Raw genomic sequence first — 21,718 nt, 5'->3', positions numbered from 1 at the left:
TAATATACATGTACAACCTTTTTGAAAAAAATGGCGCTACAACCTTTTTAGAGCCTCCGATTTCTGTATCTGTTTCATGATCATTTATCAATCTAATAGGAAAGTTAGTGATCAGCCTCCTGTGCTTGACACACGCTGTTGACTTTTGGGCAAGCCGGTTTCCTCACGATGTTTTCCTTCACCGTTCGATCGAATGTTAAAAGAAAGAAAGTTCATTGGTGCACAGCCGGGGATTGAACCTATGATAGGTTGGGAGTCGCAGGTTGGGAGCCACTAAGCCAACACTGCTCTATAATTAACCGTTTTCCTCAGTAACAATATATTTCTTTGGTTTATGGGTGGTAGTTCAACAAGCAAAACCAGTTCTTACTTCAATCAAATCAATTAGTATTTTTAATTTCTGACGAAAGTGACATATGTGAATATTATATCTATGATTTTAGGAACTCTAGTTACTCCCAATATATACTATGACTATAGATATTGTAAAGGCGTCTACTTCTATCTTCTTCTTATCCGGTACACTCTTGACAGAGCGGTCGTGATCGCTATTTAGTAGTGGTAATCAAAGGAGAAGATGTGATGCGCTTCACGACGTTTCGCCATCGTTGCCTATTAGTGGTCATCCTCTCATTGAGTGTACCTCCTACGGCAGACTTGATCTGGTCAGTCCAACGCGTAGGTGACCTTCCGCGCGGTCTAGTGCCTTCTATCTTCCCCTGGACGACAAGGCGTTCTATGGACTGAATACCACGCCGAGATACGTGTCCGAAGAATGTAAGGATGCGAGATTGTACTATTGAAAATAAACGCTGCTTAATACCGAGTTCTTGAAGTATCAAGACATTTGTACGAAACTCGGTCCACGAAATCCCAAGCATTCTCCTCCAGCACCACATTTCTAGAGCGTCTATTTTCTGTCTTTCCACATCTCGCAAGGTCCACGTTTCGGCCGCGTACAGAAATATGGGGAATATAAGAGTCTTCACGAGCCTGATCTCTTTCGATGAACGAGGCTTTTGTTATGGTCCTATATTCTCCATATCTTTTGCATCTTGTCCATAGCCGTTCTTGTGATGCCCATACGTCGTTTGACCTCATCGATGCATCCGCCATTGTTTGAAATCTGAGCCCCAAGATAAATATAAGATTGGACTACGTTGCGTTTCGCGATTTGAGTCACTTGAGGCGAATTATTTCTGGCACGGTCAACAATCATTACCTTGGTTTTGCTGCGATTTATCTTAAGTCCAAACTCATGGCTCACTCGTTCTATCCTTGACAGAAGCTCTTCCAAGTGTTGCGAACTGGATGCAAACAGAGTGGTGTCATCCGCGTAACGCAAGTTCGCAATCCGGTATCCACCAATTGTTACACCGTCTGTCCAGTCTTCAAAGGTGATGCGCATTATGAGTTCGGTGTACACGTTGAATAAGAGCGGCGATATTATGCACTCCTGGCGTACTCCGGCACTTGGATGGAAATCACCTGATAGGACATCATCTGTGCGAACCGAAGCTGTGCCCTCTTCATAAAGCTGTCTTAATAGGTGCACAAGATGTTTTGGTGTGCCCATATCTAGCAGGGTCTTCCACAATACCGGCCATCTCACCGAGTCGAAAGCTTTGGAGAAATCAACAAAGCAAATGAACATGGGCTTATTAAATTCTCTTGACTTCTACATGATGTGCTGTAATATGAGTATTTGTTCCCGAGTGCCTTTTCCCTTCACAAAACCGGCCTGTTCTGGAGCGATCTCTTTATAAAGGTATGCTTTCAGGCGCTCGTTGAGAATATGTAACAATATTTTGCTAGCGTGTGATATCAGAGCAATGAGGCGGTAATTGTTACATTTCTTCGTTGAGCCTTTCTTGTGCAGGGGTGCAAATATGGTATGTGTCCATTCCGAAGGCCAAATTCTTGTCTGCCACACCTTATTACAGATGAGATGAAACATCTGGTCGCCACGTTCTCCTAAGGCTTTAATTGTCTCTATAGGAATTGCATCTCTACCAGTTGCTTTTTTACTTTTCAGATGTTTTATGGCAGCTCTTACTTCGGACAGAAGGATGTCTGGTTCCAAATTATCTGGCTCTGGTTCTGTGTCTATAGACTGCCGCGACTGCGGATCCAGGAACAATGACTGGCAATAGCTCCTCCACGTTTCCGAGATTTTGTCGAGTTCTGTTACCACTTCATTTCTGTCGTTCTCGATAGCCCAGGTTTTAGCAGGTAGAGATTTTGTAATAAGACGAATTTTGTGGTAAAGATCTCTAGATTCGTGCTTCATAGCATGTTTTTCAAGTTCGTCACAAATGCTATGAAGGTGGGAATTATGGTCTCGCCTGCAGCAGGCTTGGATGTTAGCAGACAGTTGATTCAGCTCTCTTATGTCTGCTCCTGCGGCTTTCTTAAGGCGCCTCTCTTCTATAAGGGCAAGGGTACTCTCCGTCATCCAGTGTTGACGTTTGCGCGTTTCTGATCTCGGACTGGACTCCGTGACTGCATTTTGGATGAGTTGTTTAGCCTTATTCCATAACGTGACTGGTGTAGCTTCGTTGTGGTTCATAACTGTCCAATCCTTCCAACTCCGCTCAATGGCTGTATTGAATTTCTCGATATCTGCTACTTCAATCCGTCTTGTCTTTTTGAAGGATCGAGCGGCTTTGAGCTTCAACCTCATCTTTGCGATAACGAGTTCGTGATCAGAACCACAATCAGCCCCAGGAAGTGTGTGGGCATTAAGAATAGAGGTGCGCCAACGTGATCTTATCAATATGTAATCGATCTGGTTTTTGGTACCTCCTCCAGGTGATGTCCAGGTGAACAGTCTCCGGGGATGGTGTTGGAATAGACTGTTCGCCACCACCATATTGTTTTCGTCTGCGAACTGCATAAATCTTTCACCTCTTTCGTTACGTACCCCAAGTCCGAAATTTCCCACACATTTACTGTACTGGGCAGAGTTTGCGTTTGCCAATTTTTGAGTTGAAATCACCCATTATTATAAGTAACTCTCTATTGGGGATTTTAGCAATTGTTGCTTGTAAATCTTGGTAGAAACTCTCCAGTACGAGGGGTAGAGCTTCACTGGTGGGGGCATATGCCTGTATTAGATTGATGTTTACAGGTGACGCTTTGAGCTTCATTGACATAATGCGGTCGCTAACTGCCTCATACCCCATTACACTGTTATTCGTATGCTTAGGAATAATAATCGCTACTCCGTTACGGCTACTGTCATCGCTACTGGAAAAGTAGACGGCATGGGCGTCGGTAGAGAAATGCCCGTTGCCTCTCCAGTGTGTTTCTGTTAGACCGCAAATGGATAAACCACATCTGGTGGCTTCTCTCTCCACGATATTAAATTTACCAGGTTTAAGCAACCCACGAACATTCCAAGTGCCTATGTTCTGGATTTTTCGCAACTTTATGGAGTTTCCAGTAGCATTATTTCCACGTGAAGCCTGGTCTCTTACTCCATCATGGCCGGTAGTCCATTTCCCACCGCTCGCCCCGGACGCGGCGCGGCGCCGCTGGCTAAGCGGTTCGCATGGCAATCGTGATTCTTTTGTGACTACTTTCATAACGATTTTCTCGGGAGATTAGCTGCAGTGGTTTCCCGTTGCCTTCTGCGCCAGTTCTTTTAGGGGCTATTTGAACCCTAATGCCGCTGTAGCCTCTTCTGACCTCTGGTCAGGAATGTGGTTATACCGCCACTGCTCGGTCGCCATTGCCTCGTCTGTTATCTAGGAGGGGGACCACGGTATAGGAATACCGCCGCGGATGATGTGTTGTCCGCGCGTGCAGGTGAGGTTGACAGTTGGGGCCGGAAAGATGTTAACTCCGTTCTCCCCCATTACCCCCCCCCCCACTTCTATCTAGTGTATGCCTAATATCAAAGACTCAATAACAGATTACTTTTAATATATCTTAATCTAGTACAATTGTTGGCTAATAGAATGTTATAATTTTCATTAGTACACTTTTAAAACCAAGAGCAAGATTCTAATATTCGTTTTGCTAATAATTTTTTGCAGGCGCAATAAAAATGTACTAATCGATTTGTATTGTAAACTTACAATACAAATCGATACAAATGACTAATTAAATTAAAAATATAATACTTGTAAATGATTACGTATTTTGTTTGTTACTTTTTCATGAAATAATATTTTAAAAAAACATCGATTTTTTTTAAATTTGTTTAATAATAATGCTGATACCTGACCCGAATATCGACCTCAGGTTATGGATATGCCCACAACATCGAAATAAGTTCAGCAATCAAAGCAAACGTATCAGATTCTATACAATTTAGTAAGATAATAAATAAAGACATTAATTTTAATCGGCTTTCTAAACACTTTCTTTTACGCGGACTGCGTTCGCCCATTTTAACTGTGTTTAACACCGTAGCGACATCTATTATCAAGTAGAATAATTAGTGTCAACATCAATTAACTAAAACTAATTACTATTAATAAAACATCTTCAGTCTTCAAGTTGCTTACTATAACATTTCGTCTAATTCATTTAAAGAAAACTGATGTTTGTCCGTCTATGTTTATTTTTTCTAAATACTAATTCTCATCTACTATCATCTACATGTACTAATCTAATTGAGAAGAATTTTTATTTTTAAGCCCCGAATGAAAAATGCATTAAAAACTTTTTTGTATATACAAGTAACTTTTAATTAACGTAGTCTATATTATACTTTATTGGCTATGGTAGTACCATAGCTAACGCATGCAACTGGTGTATTTAAGACTCGTACGTAGAAGGAGAACATCGCGAGGAAACTAGCAAACCTAAGACCCACATTGACGGCAATGAAGAACTCAATCGTCAAAGAAAATACGACAAAACCAAGACTCGGAGATTTTAGCGCCAACCATAGCTATATTTATTTATTTTAAAAAAATCCTGCCTTAACAGGCGACCCTAAATCGACAAGAATGGATAATGAAAAAAATTACACACTAAACCAACATAACAAATTAATTAAGAAAAACAAAGTTAACTATCTGACAAATAATAGAACATTTATCAGTTCACTCAACGTGCAATAATAAAGATCCGTTAATTCGTTAACTAAAGTCATACATAGAAGTAAATGGCACAAACAAAGTAGGGAACTTTAAGGACACCAATCAAGAACGATGAAGATTGAGTGTAAACGAAATCGTACTACAACTGTGTTATTGCTGCACACGCCGCTATGTGGAACCAGCCGACTGAATTATTTCCGAACCAATTTGACTTAGGGACCTTCAAGAAAAGAGCGTACCAACTTTTAAACGTCCGGCTTAACATAAGGTGAGCCACAGGTGTTAAAAAATCCCTTGTTATTATTTTTTAATGTCTTAAGATTGATTTATCAAAGCGGTAAGAAAACTATACGTCTATACGTTTTTTTTAAATCGGTTAAATATCACGAATTAGAACTAAAGATGACGTTTTACTACTTACTGCTGTTCGTACTACGTAAGAATGATTTAGTTAGTTGGTATCTAAGTCAAACCCTCTGGCATTGAGAATTACCATTTTCGATGGTATCGTCAAATGAGCTTCCTGCCCGTTTGCCCCCGTCAATTCTTGTCAGTTTACAAGAGTTTATGACTAACACAGTGCCAACCCAGCTTAAAATAGATTTTATGGAAAATCGGCGTTATAATACTAATAATTATAGATACCATTATCACCATTCTCCAAGAGGCTGCCATTCACACCTTAAAAAACCATTTACTGCTTGGAAATAACCTACATATAAGCTACCTTAAAACCTTTCAGAGGAGCTTTCATCTTTAACCTTTATATGTCCCATGTATGTATATGTCCCATAATAATCTTAAACAACATTTTTTTTTATAAAATAGGGAGCAAACGGGCAGGAGGCTCACCTGATGTTAAGTGATACCGCCGCCCATGGACACTCTCAATGCCAGAGGGCTCGCGAGTGCGTTGCCAGCCTTTTAAGAATTTGTACGCTCTTTTCTTGAAGGACCCTAAGTCGAATTGGTTCGGAAATACTTCAGTGGGCAGCTGGTTCCACATAGCGGTGGTGCGCGGCAAAAATTGCCTTGAAAAACGCTCAGTCGTGGAACGGCGGACGTCGAGGTGATACGGGTGGAATTTTGTATTCTGCCTCGACGTCCGATGATGAAACTCAGCTGCAGGTATTAATCCGAACAACTCCTCTGAACACTCTCCATGGTAAATGCGGTAGAAGATGCAGAGTGACCCCACATCTCTACGCAACGCCAAAGGATCGAGCCGCTCGGAGAGGGATTGGTCATCGACGATTCGAACCGCTTTTCGTTGGATACGGTCAAGTGGAAGGAGCTGGTACTGGGGAGCCCCCGCCCAGAGGTGAGAACAGTATTCCATGTGGGGCCGTATTTGCGCTTTATAGAGTTGCAAGCGGTGGCCCGGAGTGAAGTACCGTCTCGCCTTGCTGAGCACACCAAGCTTTTTGGAGGCTAATTTAGCCTTTCCCTCCAAATGACCGCGAAACTGAACGTCGTTCGATATGTCAACGCCAAGTATTCCGATGCTGGCTGTGGCTTCAAGAAGAGTGTTTTCGAAAAGAGGAGTAGCGATAAAGGGTATTTTTTTCGCGGAAAACGCGCAAACTTGTGTCTTCTTGGGGTTAAATTGGACTAGGTTTAGTCTACCCCAGTCCGAGACTCCACGTAGTAGAGTTTGTTCCGGTAGTCATCGACAACTGCCCGGCCAGTGTAAAGAGTATCCTCAGTGCTGTCGTCCGCATAGCAATTAATGTTGCTAAGTTGCAACATGTCATTGATATGCAGAAGAAACAGGGTCGGGGATAGAACACAGCCTTGTGGGACCCCAGCATTCACGGGTTTAAGGTCGGAACATGCTCCGTCGACGACGACCTTGATGCTCCGATCGGCCAGAAAGCTGGAGATCCAGTCGCATAATTTCTCGGAAAGCCCGTAGGCTGGAAGCTTCGAGAGCAGTGCTCTGTGCCACACCCGATCGAAGGCTTTCGCTATGTCCAAACTAACCGCTAGCGCCTCCCCCTTAAACTCAATTGCCTCTGTCCATCTATGTGTAAAGTATACATCTTAACCTGTCTTATGCTGAAACAGAAATTATTCTTATCTTATCTTATATTAACAATATATTGTTGCACGATAATGTCTCTATAGAGACAGGCTGCCCACAAGGAGGTCTTATGCAATTTGATTTTAAAAATAACTATCTACGAGAAGAGGGGTGAAAATTAAGAGTTGTATTTTTGTATACTATATCGAAAATCGGTCAAACCATTTCGGAGGAGTTTAATTACAAACATCGTGACACGAGAATTTTATGCATTAGATAACAAAGTTTTTTATTTTCTTTACAGTATCCCTACATCGAATAATAACCACACGGCCAATATAGACTACAATTATATATCAGCGACTTGAGCGCCTTTTTCTTGAGGGTTAGGGCACTGATAATAGACCAGCTGTACGCTGTGCAGGTTACCAACGATCATGTTAAATCTACAGCCTTGACAAATAGGCGAATAGTTCATAAACAATTCACTTTCAAATTCCAATAAAATTATCCCTTTGCAGTACTTTCTCGAAGTACCAAGAATTTATATTTAAATGGAAAATTGCTAGTCATGGTCTATCGAAGAATTAAATTATATAGTTTCATAGTCCATTGCTCTGTAATGCCATAACCAATGCTGTCTAAGCGTTTGTTACTATTTTCACTCAAATTGATATAAAATGTATTGTCTAAGTACCTTTATATTTATTAAGTCTTTGTTGACACCCAGTATAATATATGTAAACATTTATTTTACTTACTTAACCTAACTTAATGTAATATATCAGATGTGTCAGTTTTGGTGATCTAAGACCACTGTTATCTCTTATTGTCCAAGTATCTATTCTCACATTTGCAAAATATAAATTTAATTTATATACTGTAAACAATAACATAATATATGTAAGAATACAATAATTTTTACACATTTGTAAAAAAATCTTTATTATAGAACGAGGATTATTGTTTTACTAAATTTTGTTACCTTAATTAAGGACAGCTCCAGTTTGCTAATCCCTACTTGCATAATTGTATATATATGTAAATAAATCAGTGGCGCTAAAAACATTTTTTAGGTCTGGGCCTCAGATTTATGTATCTGTCTCATGATCATTTGTCATTCTAATAGGCAACAAGGTGATCAGTCTCCTGTGCATGACACACGCCGTCCACTTTTTGGGTTTCCTCACTATATTTTCCTTCAAAGTTCGAGTTAATTTTAAAAATATAGAAAGAAATTCCATTTGGTGTACTGCCGGGGATTGCATCTAACGACCTCAGGGATGAAAATCGCACGCCGAAGCTCCTAGGCCAATACTGCTCATAAGTATTTACATTTGCATTACCTCGAAGGTGAAAGCATTTCGACTTGGACGATGAATTGCCCGTATACACATATTATTTTCGTGATTCTCAGGTAATATACCTGCAGCCAATTAATGGCTGAGGACATCTTTAACGACATAAGAAATTTTCTGATAATGAAAAGTCTTTAACTATTTCAATCTTTTATATATTTTGCCATTGTTCTATAAGCTAGCTGTAATTTTACCAATAAATAAAATATAGGACATCTTACAACGTAATTCTTATTTGTTAAATGTTGCACACAAGTATGATTTCTCGGTCACGAACTCGTCAAATCAAATTGGTTTAGTTTACAGATTGTATAATCGCAAATTGATTCTTTCCATTCGGGTTAAATAGAAAACAACGTTTTGTCACAGATTATAAATCATTATTGATTGCAATCATGTTTTTTTTTTATTATTTAAGCAACACTTCTAGTGAACACAGAGAGAACTTTAAATTTGATAAGATCTTTCTCTAGGGCTTGTAAGATTTAAAAGTTATTATTTTACAAAATAATTAAATAACCATATTTTACAGCTTTTCATCGACGCCAGCGATTTAAGAATTAAGATATACAGAGCAGTCGGAGCCTACACTTGCGCTATGAGTGACTATGACAATCAAATACACTTTTGTGATAAAATTGACGATAAACCTCACATACCCTTCCCTCGCAATATATTTATGATAATATTATGTATGTATACAAAAATAGTATAAAATAAGTTTACTATAATAGAACACAAAAAAATGTCAATGGCGCTACAACCTTTTTAGGTCTGGGCCTAAGATTTCTGTATCTGTTTCATGATCATTTGTTAATGGAATAGGCAAGTAGGTGATCAGCCTTCTGTGCCTGACGCACGCCGTCGACTTTTTGGGTCCAAGACAAGCCGGTTTCCTCACGATGTTTACCTTCACCGTTTGAGCGAATGTTAAATGCGCACATAGAAAGAAAATCCATTGGTGCACACCCGGGGATCGAAATTATGACCTCAGGGACCTAGGAACTAGGAGGGACTAGTGCTACACAGGCTACTTTTCTTATGTAAGTGTTGTTTGCCATTTTGTAAGATAATTTGCTAATTTAAGAGAGTACCGAGTGTTTTTTACGCCGGATTTTTCTCTCGGCCTCTACACCCTCTGTCTTCTTTGCCGATGAGTAAGAATGTCTGCGATACAAATTTAATGACATGGAATAAGTAATATCTGTATCTTATATTCCATAATAGGGTAGAAATAAAAATCACCATATATATTACGTAATTAATAAAATACATCCTACTAGAACAGGATCAATAAGATCCTGATCCTTAATTTTACCCTTTACCATATAATTCTAAATTCAAATACATAAATCTATTGATATGTTGACTGTGCGATCACATCCTCTATCTATAGCGTGTCAATTGTCGATTACACCCGAGTTCTAGATGTTCTTATTATGGAAATAGCTTCATATCGGAAAGGGGATATCAACCTAAGAAACTCCGTTCAATCGCCAGAGCGTGAACTATGCGTCCAAGCCGTGAATTATGAACATGCCTTGTTTACTTCTACTCATTCGTCTATTGTCTCTCTGTAATGGTAGATTATTAATTATACGAAATTTATTGCATAGTAACCGAAATCATGTAATCAACCAAATAAAAAAACAAAGCAGTGGGATTTAAGTGACTGAATCTATAATTAATCCATGAAATTATTATATGACTTAACTTGACGACAAAGCCTGTTGAGACGATAAGAATTATTGGTTGATTATTTACAAATAATATAACTATTTATAATTCACTAGCTCTATGTTTATGTAAAACACGAACAGAAATAATTTCAATATTAATAGTAATAACCGACTTTCACTATTCTTTGTACATATTTTATATAAAAAGCCTGATATCATACTTTATCAGTGAAACTTTTTGTGGATGTGGACCAATGTGTTAATTTTATGTTATTTTTTTTTGTTTTATACTTTTAGAGATGTATCTGTTTTGTTTTCTAAATGAATAAATAAATAGACATCTTGGTGCATATAGTTAAGTTGTATGTATGTAGGTGATCAGCATACTGTGCATGCCGTCGACGGTTTCGATCTAAGGTTTTCGATCTTGCCTTCACCGTTCGAGCGATGTTAAATGCGGATATAGAAAGAAAACATTGGTTTACAGTTGGAGATCGTACCTACGATCTCAGGGACGAGACTCGCACGTTGAAGACACTCCAAATAAAAAAATCTCAATACTCACCCAAAATTACCAGGATAGCAAATCGCGAATTTTCTACATGCATGGCCTTGTCCCTTCCCACTGTAATGCTGTCCACCATTGAAGATCACTTCCGAACAGCACGGAGAGGAATATCTGCCACTATCCGATTCAACATACGTTCTGGAGCATTCACTACCACACCATTCATCGCACGGATAACACTCTGGACTCGCAACCCTGCAGTTGTAATCCCAGGGCATCGACAGGTCCGTACATTTTTCCACATACGCGCCGGCCAACTGCTCCATATACTGTTTGTATAATCTTTTCTGGCGCTGGCTCTGCGACACATGTAACCTAAGCACGTTCAAAAAACACATCTTGCTATCTTAACGAACCACCCGAATTAACTGAAATTAATTGATTGCGTGAGGAAATTTATCATTAGACAAACTTTCTTTATAAAAGTTAACAATGAATAACATTTTTGTTTATCTGTGCGGCTATTGCCGGCGCGCATGACGTTGTGGCACTGCCCGCAAACGCGGTAATCGACTTACAAATAATTTTCTCGAGGTGAAAAAACGGAACAGTTTACGGAGACAATGTACCACAGATAATTACAATCAAAAACCGTGGCCAATTCTTTTATCTACGACTTGATTGCGAACTATTAGATGTAATGAGTGCAATGCATTTTCTAAATTTAAATACATCTAATGTTGATTTGAGAATATATTATTATTAGACAAAATATTTAAACGAAAATAAATTAAATTGAATATATTTATGTCAAAGTTAAAATTAAAAATCATTCAAAAACGCTACGCAGTTTACAAGTGACAAACACTAGCGTAAAATATCTTAACGTAAGTTAACTAGCTACGTAAAACTTTTTGTAATAAACCTAAGTAGTTTGCAATAATCAATTAACTACATAAAACCATCTTAATTTCTTCATGTAAGGACACTTACACACACCTCATATAAGGATTAAACTAACTCGGAAGCCCTAGTACGATTCCTGGGTATACCAGACGGCTTCTTCGTACATTAAACGATGCCTATACGTCAATAACCCATTTAAAAAAGCCTATATTCGAGACACATAATTAATATTACATAAAGTTTATGTTATTATTGTACTATACTAATACATGACCTTCCAAATTCTTCCACTTGTCTCCTACCTTCGCTACTATATACCAATATTTTTCCGCACTCTTTTCTGCCAACCAGAAAAGAGAACTTCTCTTTTCTTCTCACTAGGCCATTCCAAGTAACGAACCATCTGCGATCACAAACGCGGACGTGACTTTAGCCCAATTCGACTTTAATTTTATTGAGTTTTTTACGTCTGTCAACTAGGGCTTGGGCTTCGTAGTACTGTTTTTCACTTGGTCTTTAATTCAACCGAAGATGAAAACTCTATAGTCCATTGGCATACACGAATCTTCTTTAGTATAGCCTTAATTAAAATCCACGTTTGGCATACATATGGTAGATATGGAAGTATTCATTTACAATTAATATAAAAAGTTTAATTATCTGCTGAAATAACCTTTTCTTCTCTCGTTTCCCATTGGGAAATATTATTAAGATAATTTAAATAAAAGTCACAATCATGACTAACATGTTTAATATATAAAAGAAACAACATAATAGTATTGTAAAAATACTTTTATTTCCATTCCAAAAATATACAAATTGCTATCTCGCGAGTGGCAGTCTTTTTACATTTTTCTCTTACTACTTGACGGAATGAACACATTTCTCAAAAACCCTTATTAAATTTTCATACTACAAATAGATTGAATCACAATTAATGCGTCTCTTTAAATACTCCAACGGGTTCTTCTCTTGTGTTAACGTAAAATACAGATTATGAACGAACGTCGCATTTACAGCTTTGTGATATATTGTACACATTGTTACTTCACCGCATAATTTATTCAAGAAATTAACATGTTGCAAACAATGTTCAAATTCAGAGACATTATGTAAAATTTTGCGATTAAATATAGTTTTTAAACGTGACTCGTTTACATAAAACAAATCGATAAAAGCGTTTGCAACCGTCACGTATCGGTCCTTAGTTTTATCGCCTGTATTATGCGTCACTGCGAAATTGCTTTTCTTTAACACACCTACTTGGTTACCAATTGGTCCCAACATTAAATACGATAGCAGTATACTATAAACACCAATTTGAAAATCTTTGTTCTTACGACTATAGTTAACAAGAGCAATTATAATCATGTGGCAGTCTTTTGAAATACTGTCCAAGGTTACAAAGTCAAATCCATTCATTAACTCATGAATTATCACCCTGAGAAGTTCAGCAGAGTATAAATCACTGTTGCTCCGAAACATATACAATGCTCTATGAGATGGTAATTTCTTTTCTATATCCCAAATGATACTTGAAGAAAATTGACAACCAATAAAAGAAATTTTCAAATCTGTAGAATATGTCAAAAGCCCCAATGCATAGAAAATGAGATCTAATGCAACTAATATTGCATCATCTCTATTATTATTAACAATTAGCCAAGAGCCAGAAAAACTGCTATTATTTTTTAAATTTATGTAGGGAATAGCAATTAGACCCCTTGCCACAGCTGTTTCAAACCACTCTTTGTTAGTAGTATCAATCTTTGTTGGATGAATGGTGTGATGACTGCGATATAAACTGTCAACAAATTGTCTGCTATGCTTGAATAGTAGTTCCATATAGGAAATGGTTTCAAGTAGTTCTTGCTTATCTGAAGGTTTTAAATATTTTGTGAGTAATTCAATAGCACTTTTTTTATTTTGTTTGCGGATCCAATGCTGTGCAGAAATAAAAATCAATTTCTCATTCCATCATCATTCCAGGAATGTATTGGTAGTATGAACTATCTTCATCAGATATTGCTAACAAAATAGACATCATTTCTATTGAAAAAGGGCATAGTTGTCGGTTTGGTTTGTACACTGTGCATCCAAAGCCATTGACATCAAAAACAATTGAATTTGGTACAATGCATTCAACCCCAAATAGACAATACTCAAAATTTTTAGTTACAACTGGCATATTATAGTCAATAGCTAAACTTATGAGAGCTTCACTGTGATTATACTCACAGACAAAATATTGAATGCCTAATTCATCAAGCACTTCTCTTTGTACATCTTTTGTAAAAGTCGGTTCACAATACTCATTTTCTTGGCGGCCCGGCTGTATAGAATCAGTTTTATTCATTAATTTCTGATGAATTTCTTTCCTTTTATCAACATCAGCTTTCATAGATCTAGAGAAAATGACATATAATTTCAAACCAATGTCTGTGAATGATGTTAATATTTTCCTTAAATAAGCTGCATATCTATTATATTCTCCACCTAATATAAATTGACATCCACTTTTCATATATGTTGTTTTGAAATAATTACCATCAATTATAATTCCAGCATCAGTTGTCCTGGTTTCAAATACTCCAACAGATTTTTTCTTTAAATAAGCTCTAACCAATTTCATCTTCATCTTTATATACTGAAACAAAAACAGCCGAAATACTAAAGTATTTTGTTTTAAGGATTAATTGTTTATTTGCAAGTTTATAATACTTTACTAGATGTGACATGTATAGTATTATAAGTTATTATATCATTTATTTATCATCTTATCAACATATTTCGTGACGTGATCAATAGCTGAGTATTGAATTAAGTCACAAATGAAACTAATTTCTTGACTACACATTTCATTATAGCGCTTAATATACAAAATAATATTGCATTTTGTGGGATAGCCCTTGAAAATATTATTTTTTATAGTAGTTGAAATCAACTTTATTAAATTTGGTATGTAAATACATTCCAATAAGAAAATATAATTTATTTATAATTACACTTTGGTTACATTGTTCAATAATAAACAATATTATTTTGAATCCACGTCTATATAGGTGAACGCCTATACCTAATATTGATTATAATAAAACCTACCTAAAATGTTATCGACAATGCAATAAAACCGTGCAATATAAATGTAATTAACAGCTACCAAATGCTAATTTTGTAAAGTTAAGAAGCAGTTCAGAAGTTCTTTTGAGACGCACTATGAATTTTTAGTTGCGCATTATATACGTACGGTAGAAGTCCCGACCATAGAGAAAAGTGTTATGAAAAAGAACCTTATATAATGAAATTAAAGATTATAATAAATAGACTCTATAAAAATCAAGAAATGTTAGATTGTTGGTCTAAAATTTCAATATTTATATTCCTCTATTACATTTATATTCCCATACAATAATTTATTTATATATGGTAATTTTGTACTGTTACTAGCCAAATTTGAAATCGACAAACAGTAGATACCAAAGGCGAAGGTGAAAAAGGCTAGGAAGCCTAATATCTCTTAAACAGTCAACAAAAACGAGAAGGTAAATCGAAGTAATAATAAGTCTGTGTGAAGGCACAGATAAACAGCGAATCAATTAAAAAAAGTGATAGACCACAGTCCATAGATATAACCATTTCCCGCCAAAATTTTATTTTGGTTATTTCTTTTATATGTTTATTTTCCTTTAGAAGTTTGTGTACTGTAAATTGCTATGGAAACAAACGATGAACTTGCTCAATTGGAACAACTTTTATGTGCAGACTTTACTGAAGATAATTCTACAAAAGGAAAAGAACGTAGTGTTCAGGATGTGGACATATTCACCACGCCACATACTGACGATTATTTGCCTCCAGGTACTTCTAACTCGATTTCAGCAGTTCATAATGGAGATACAGATTCCTCTGATGATGAGGAGAGAAAAAATTATACAGAACGCAAGTACAGCAATTATGGGACGTTAGTCAAAAAATCTTTAGATCAAAAAGATCACGAGCTAGTTGATAAACGATTAGAATTTGAAAGCAGATTACGAGATACTAATAGAGATCTAAAAATTTCCAAAACAACAGCTAAAAAATCTACTCAAAACATTGCACATGCTGAAAAACATATTTTTAGTGCACCAGAAAGTAAAATTAAAACACCTGCCGACATATTGACTGATCCTGTGTTTGGAATTCGAGTAACAAAGCCAATAATATCAAGTACAGCCCTTTTAGACCGCATGCAAGGCAGGGAAGCAGTTAATGTTTTGCGTGTAAAAAGGTATGTAGAAAATGAAGATCTCTCTAAAGACTGGGTTATAGCCGGAGTCATAATTAAGAAAAGTTCATCAAAAAAATCTCAAAAAGGCAACCAATTCATTATTTGGACTCTAAGTGACCTTAAAGATGATATAAAAACAGTGTCTATCTTTCTTTTTCGTAAAGCATACAACGACTTGTGGAAAACATTGGAAGGTACAGTTGTTGCAATTTTAAACCCTAATGTTCTTGATAGATCTGAGAACAGTAAAGATCAAGCATGTCTCAGTGTTGACAACTCTGATCGTGTTATGATACTTGGCCAATCAAAAGATTTAGGAATTTGTAAGAGTAAAAAGAAAAATGGTGAACCATGTTCAGCTATTGTCAATATGAGTCAAGGTGAACATTGTATTTACCACATTAAACAGGAGTATCAAAAATATTCCAGACGTCAAGAGCTCCAATCCTCAACCATGGGAAAGGGACTTGTTAATATACAAAATAAAGTTTTTGGTAAAAATACATTTATGTATGGTGGTAAAGCGTACTCTGCTTTACCATCTGGTAATAATAAAGTTGTTAAAGAGAGAGATCAAAATAGATTAATGTCATTAAGTGACTATTACAAATCAGAAGGTAATAAACTTATGACCAATAAATCACCATGTCAAGCTAACATTTTTCAAAATAAAAGTGGATTATTGCATAGTCCTAAACCTCAAAAAATAAGTGACACACAGAGATTAAATGCATTGAGCCAAAATACATTGCACGAGTCAAGTTTAGCTGAAAAAGTAGCCAATTCCTCATCATTGGGAAAAGGTTTTAGTTTAAATGGAGGAGGCACAATTGATCTTAACATGTCCTACAGCATAAAGCGTGCAGAAAAAGCTAAACTGCATGCAGTTAGATTAATCCAGCAAAACGGGGGTATAGAAAAAATCAACCCTAATAACATAAAAGGTACTGAAATAGGAAAGAAAAGAGCTATTGAAAAACTACTGACAGAGACTGATTTTGATGAAAATTTTAGTAAAAAGACTAAATGTAATGATGGTGGTGTCAAACCAAAGATAAATATTATCTCAGGAAATGAATATGCCAATTCTAATAAAAAACCTATGTCGGAACGGTTCAAGAAAATTCTTGAAGCCACATCAGCTCACGTTAACTTAATCAAACAACATGAAGATGAAGAACAAGACAAATACTTTAATAAATTAGAGAAGAAAGAAGCGATGGAAGAAAAAATGTTAAACACATTTAAAATAGCTTGCAAGGCAGTGAGGTGTGTTAAATGTAAATATACAGCATTCTCGGCAGCAGAACTTTGTAAAACCGAGAGGCATCCAATAAAAGTTATTGATACATTTAAACGATTCTTCAAATGTGCAGACTGTAATAATAGAACAATAGCATTTGAAGTATTGCCTTTGCATTCATGCAGTAATTGTAGAGGCTCGAGGTGGCTAAAAGCACCAATGATAAGGGAGAAGAAGGAAGTTATAGGAGAAACATTGTCTATAAGGGGAGAAGAAGAAGGGTTTATTGGAGCAGTGGTAACTGAAGGGAAGAATGTGAACCTACTTGTTCCTGATAGTTGAAGATTTGAAAAAGTATGATTTTAATTATAAGTTTAATAATACCAGACATAACTTCGTTCCACCTGGTTGTTTAAATAATATGTTTTAGCTTATTACGTATTTTCAAACTTTATTTTATGTAAGGTTGACTACTTATTTGAAATTTTTAATGTTGACTGACTTATATAATAAATAATAAAATTTATATAAAACACTATAGAGACATTTTATTAATCAACTTTGATTTATTTGTAGAAAAATCCATTGAGGAAAATCCTTAGTTAGGCATTATACTTTTGGGTTGTGAATCACTCTTGAATACTAAACAAAAACTGCTCTGTTATCAATATCTAGTTGAATTCATTCCACAAACTTTTCTACAATTACCTTTCAAAAACAAACAAAATTGATAGTATGCAATAAAATTATACTATTGTTTCAACAATAAAATAAATGGAGTTGGTTAAAACGATTGCTGCAATTGTTACATTTCTAAAACGACTTCATAATCATCTTATTCATGTCGTTGTTACCGGGTATTTAATAGGTGTCGAGTTATTGTTTCGACTCTGAATCTACCCTCAGACTGAAATTTATAAAGCTTACTCAGGGACGCGCTAACGATTGCCATTTCCTCGTATTCAGGCGTCACGAGAGAATGTCGGTCTGCTGACACAGTAAATATCCATTTAATTCAATAACTTATATATTCAAACTCATCTCTCAGCTGTTAAAGACAAGGAATAAATGAAAGTCAGTATGAAAATAAAGCAATAATATAATTTTATTTACGAAACTTCCAGTAAATAACACTGAATCATTCCATCAATGCGTCTGATTTCATATAAGTTTTATATTCGGAGTGAAATTTTGTTGGCTTTATATATTACACAGCCTTTGATATTTTTACTAAATACAAAACAGTGAAGCTAAATTGTGTTTCACAAATTAACAAATTCCTTTAGAGCATTTAACATAACTTAATTTCAGAGTCAAATACACGGAAAACCTTTAAAATCTTAAAGGCTTTGACCAATTTCTGTCAAAATTCGATATAAAAATTGCTAACAAATATTACCACTGCCGGTGCTTAAGTAAAAAGGTCATGAACGTGGTCGAAAATAGTCAATTGTATTTTAAATAGAAATTCACTGGGCACAAGCCGTTTAACAATCTTGTCTTGAGCTTTAAAACATCAAATTGATTCATCCATATAATTTCTGACAGCCACTGAAACTAGATTTCTTTAGAAAGACAATTTTATAATGTCTAAATTAACATAAAACTATTTGACATTTAACAATTGACTTAACAATGACATTTGACATTTCCGCACGTTCATTAACACGTGGAACGTTCAGACATAGACAATGGACTTCACTGAAACACTGTAAAAATATAACTATAGAGAATGTACAATTAAAATGGCCACTGATATTTCTGATTTAAATTTAATAATCTTTTATCCCGCCAATTCTCTATAGTATGATAGCTGAATAGGGCACTGCCCGTTCTCTAATTTTGACAGCCGTTTACCTCCACACATTCTCTTGTTTTGATATTTGACAACTGAACGTCGTCCATTTTCTATTGATTTGACATATAGCGGGCCAGTCCATTCTCTATATCTACAGACGTATAGGAATCATTCCCATTCGGTAGTGGCTGGTGGTTTGGGCGTCAGATCGTATAGCACACGAGATATTCCCGGTACCGTCATCAGCTCTTTGCGCATTCTGTCGACCACCTGGAAGAATTACAAAATTATTTAATTTAAATAGCACTAGTAAACTGAAACGGAGAATTATATTAAATGACACGATAACATCCACTTATGATACTTTTTTCCAATTATTAATATTAATAAAGAATGATTGTATATCGTCGTCAAATTAATTAAGGAAAGATCTGGCTGTGATAGACAGGTTCTATCTAGTGATTCTTTATACATAATCAATAACGAAATTATTATAATATTAAATAACACATTCTTGAAGGGTTTGTATGAACATGGCTTTAGGACCTGAAGCAAGTGCAGCATGAAAACATAATTATGAATGTACAAATATTCCCTTTGAAGATCACATCATAATGTATTAATAAATTTAAAAATTGTTTCTGAAAACCACCTATCACTTTTTCAATTATATCTGTTGTCCCTGTGTTAGAAACATTATGTTGAACCGATTTTGATAAAATTTGTACAATACCTTAAGCAGGAAATAAAAATATAACCGATGCGGTTTTTAGTTTCCGAGTAATTCGTATAGAAACTTGGTCACGTGACCATAACCACTGATGTAAACGTCGTTGCAACTCACATCCTGCGGCATGACATCACTGCCGGGCAGGGCCGCGACGCCCGTCATGAAGTCCGAAGTTAGGAAGGGGCGAAGCACCAGCGAGCGTTGGCACGAAGGTGTCCGAAGAGCCGCGTCTCGGTCGAAGTGGATCGGGATCAGCACCACGGGCATCTGTGCGATGCGGTTGACGTACCCGCTCGATGTTAGCACCTGGACATTTTGTTTTGTGACAAAAACACCATAAAATAATTACAAATCTGTGGCCAGGGAGTTGTGTCTGTCTGTTTTAAACATTCAACGGATTATATTTGTATCTGTTCGCGTAAATATGTTTGCCATCTTTGAAAATTGCTAATTGATTGCGGATTGTGTTGAAATAGGAAATCTAATAGTTTTTGAAAAGAGACCTTCAAAAAAAGCCTTTCAAATTTTATCTAACCTGTGTGGCGAGATCATCCGCCTGACGAATGGTAGATATGACCTGTTGTGTTAAGAATGTCGGTGTTATGTCCGTTATCTGCTCCTTTATCACACCGCCAAACGCATAACACACCCTGAAAAATATTATTAACATGTATCATATAAAATAACAATACTGGTTTATAGTCTAAGCCAACAACTGTAATACACGAAGCCAGCCGCGCTTTATTCGACAATATTCTTTTAATATTTACAGCTATTAGAGAGCGTTCAAGTATTACGTAACGGATTTTTCTCCTCTTGTAAAACATTACGATGCGGGGCGGAGATTGAATTACGCGTTATTGTTAATATTATTTTGCACTTTCCAGTACTTTACACCACATAATGGAACGTTTTAGGTATAAAGAGTCTCTGGGGTTGGTCACGACGCGTTTTACTATTGGAAACAAAAACGTTACGAAAAATTGTGTGACGTAATACTTAAACGCTCCCTTAAAGCACGGCCTTCCGTGGCTCTCTCTTCACCCTCTTATTAAGACGTATACGCACATATACGCAGACTACTTTTAGCTGCTCAGGGTCTTTAATGGGTGCCCGTAAACAAAGATAAATGTTACTGCGGAAATATAACAATTGAAAGACACGTAAAAAACAATACAGTATTGCCACCATCTCGATTAAATGACTGCTGAAACTGTCACACAAGACAAACAAAAAGGTGTTCTCTTTGGAAATATGATATTAAAAAATGGTCCTTCGAGCCGGAATTGTACCTATTAACATTGTGGCAGACGCGCGGAATGATACGCGCCAAGTATTGCATATCCTTCCAATCGGGTGGGTAGCGTTCTGTCGACAGAGCTACTGCGTAGCTGTATGTCCGTCCGTCTCCTACAAAAAAAAAAGAGTAATTTTATAAAATGTATTCTACGGCTATACACGCAAATTAAATACTTCACGCGTCTATTACTATTGCTTAAATGCATTTCAAACAAATATTACTACTTTTGTATGCGTTTTTATACATTTATTATCTTTGATAGAATTAAAATCAAAACAGATTGACAAGATTTTAACCTGAATTTTTTTAGCGAAACCAACGAATTGTGGCCTGATATTCTTTAAAGCAAGCATTATATCATCTAGCTAAAAAAATTAAGTCGATTCACTTGGTATCTCGTAAGGTCACAAAGTCGAGAGACGTTAAACTGATTCCAATTTTGTACAGATAGTGTGAGTTTTTTTTTAAATCAATCTTTTACCTTGTACTCCCACAGAGCGCACAGGCAGAAGTGTCGCAACAATAGGCCCAGTGGATGAGATGCGCCTTAGCTCGGTTTGTTCAACTGGCGTCGTCGCGTTCGATACGCGACCGAGTAACGCGTGACATTTGACGCACATAGACGCGTACTCCACCATTATCTTTACTATCACCTGGAATTTTTTCACACGGTTTAAACTCTATTTAACACAGATGAAAGGTGGGCTTAGACAACTATACAGAAAGGGCAAGGAAGGTGCAAAATAAGGTGGTTAGAAGGTATAAAACCGTTAGCAGGAGGCGAACGGAGAAAGAAAGCCATGGACAGAGATATTTGGGAAACGTTTGAGGATGTATGGCCGCCTAAAG

The 21,718-nt window shown here is 36.4% G+C and overlaps 4 protein-coding genes across 9 annotated transcripts in view; 1 reads left to right on the top strand and 3 right to left on the bottom strand.

The window, feature by feature from the left end:
* Positions 1-11,191, bottom strand: part of LOC123712902 (espin) — a 102,028-nt gene extending 90,837 nt beyond the window's left edge. For both annotated transcript variants that reach the window (XM_045666266.1, XM_045666267.1), the window contains exon 1: positions 10,680-11,191. In XM_045666266.1, the coding sequence (XP_045522222.1) occupies positions 10,680-11,020 (341 nt within the window). In that variant the 5' untranslated portion in view covers positions 11,021-11,191. The remainder of the gene's footprint in view (positions 1-10,679) is intronic.
* Positions 11,192-12,302: 1,111 nt separating this feature from the next.
* On the bottom strand, positions 12,303-14,781 carry LOC123713558. 4 transcript variants are annotated; one of them, XM_045667284.1, is made up of 4 exons: positions 14,631-14,781; positions 14,076-14,175; positions 13,767-13,933; positions 12,303-13,405 (listed from the first exon to the last, which is right to left on the bottom strand). In XM_045667284.1, the coding sequence occupies exons 3-4, from the start codon at positions 13,927-13,929 to the stop codon at positions 12,441-12,443; spliced, it is 1,128 nt and encodes a 375-aa protein (XP_045523240.1). In that variant the 5' UTR covers positions 13,930-13,933; positions 14,076-14,175; positions 14,631-14,781; the 3' UTR covers positions 12,303-12,440. The 4 variants fall into 4 exon arrangements, with proteins under 4 accessions (XP_045523240.1, XP_045523241.1, XP_045523238.1 ...); XM_045667285.1 differs by lacking the exon at positions 14,631-14,781 and adding an exon at positions 14,534-14,593; XM_045667282.1 differs by having other exon boundaries at positions 13,767-14,175.
* Positions 14,782-15,156: 375 nt separating this feature from the next.
* LOC123713646 (protein MCM10 homolog) lies at positions 15,157-17,516 on the top strand. The gene has a single exon (XM_045667418.1). It carries the CDS (start codon positions 15,242-15,244, stop codon positions 17,381-17,383), a length of 2,142 nt encoding a protein of 713 aa, XP_045523374.1. The 5' UTR covers positions 15,157-15,241; the 3' UTR covers positions 17,384-17,516.
* Positions 17,517-18,122: 606 nt separating this feature from the next.
* Positions 18,123-21,718, bottom strand: part of LOC123712695 (GMP synthase [glutamine-hydrolyzing]) — a 20,667-nt gene continuing 17,071 nt past the window's right edge. For both annotated transcript variants that reach the window (XM_045665906.1, XM_045665905.1), the window contains exons 12-16: positions 21,351-21,522; positions 20,862-20,979; positions 20,105-20,219; positions 19,684-19,875; positions 18,123-19,109 (exon numbers count right to left, since the gene is read on the bottom strand). In XM_045665906.1, the coding sequence (XP_045521862.1) occupies positions 19,008-19,109; positions 19,684-19,875; positions 20,105-20,219; positions 20,862-20,979; positions 21,351-21,522 (699 nt within the window). In that variant the 3' untranslated portion in view covers positions 18,123-19,007. The remainder of the gene's footprint in view (positions 19,110-19,683; positions 19,876-20,104; positions 20,220-20,861; positions 20,980-21,350; positions 21,523-21,718) is intronic.

The sequence above is a fragment of the Pieris brassicae genome, chromosome 8, assembly GCF_905147105.1.
Source record: "Pieris brassicae chromosome 8, ilPieBrab1.1, whole genome shotgun sequence".
Classification (NCBI taxonomy): Eukaryota; Metazoa; Arthropoda; class Insecta; order Lepidoptera; family Pieridae; genus Pieris; species Pieris brassicae.
Note: the sequence above shows the minus strand (reverse complement) of the source record. Positions and strands in the feature narration are given on the sequence as shown.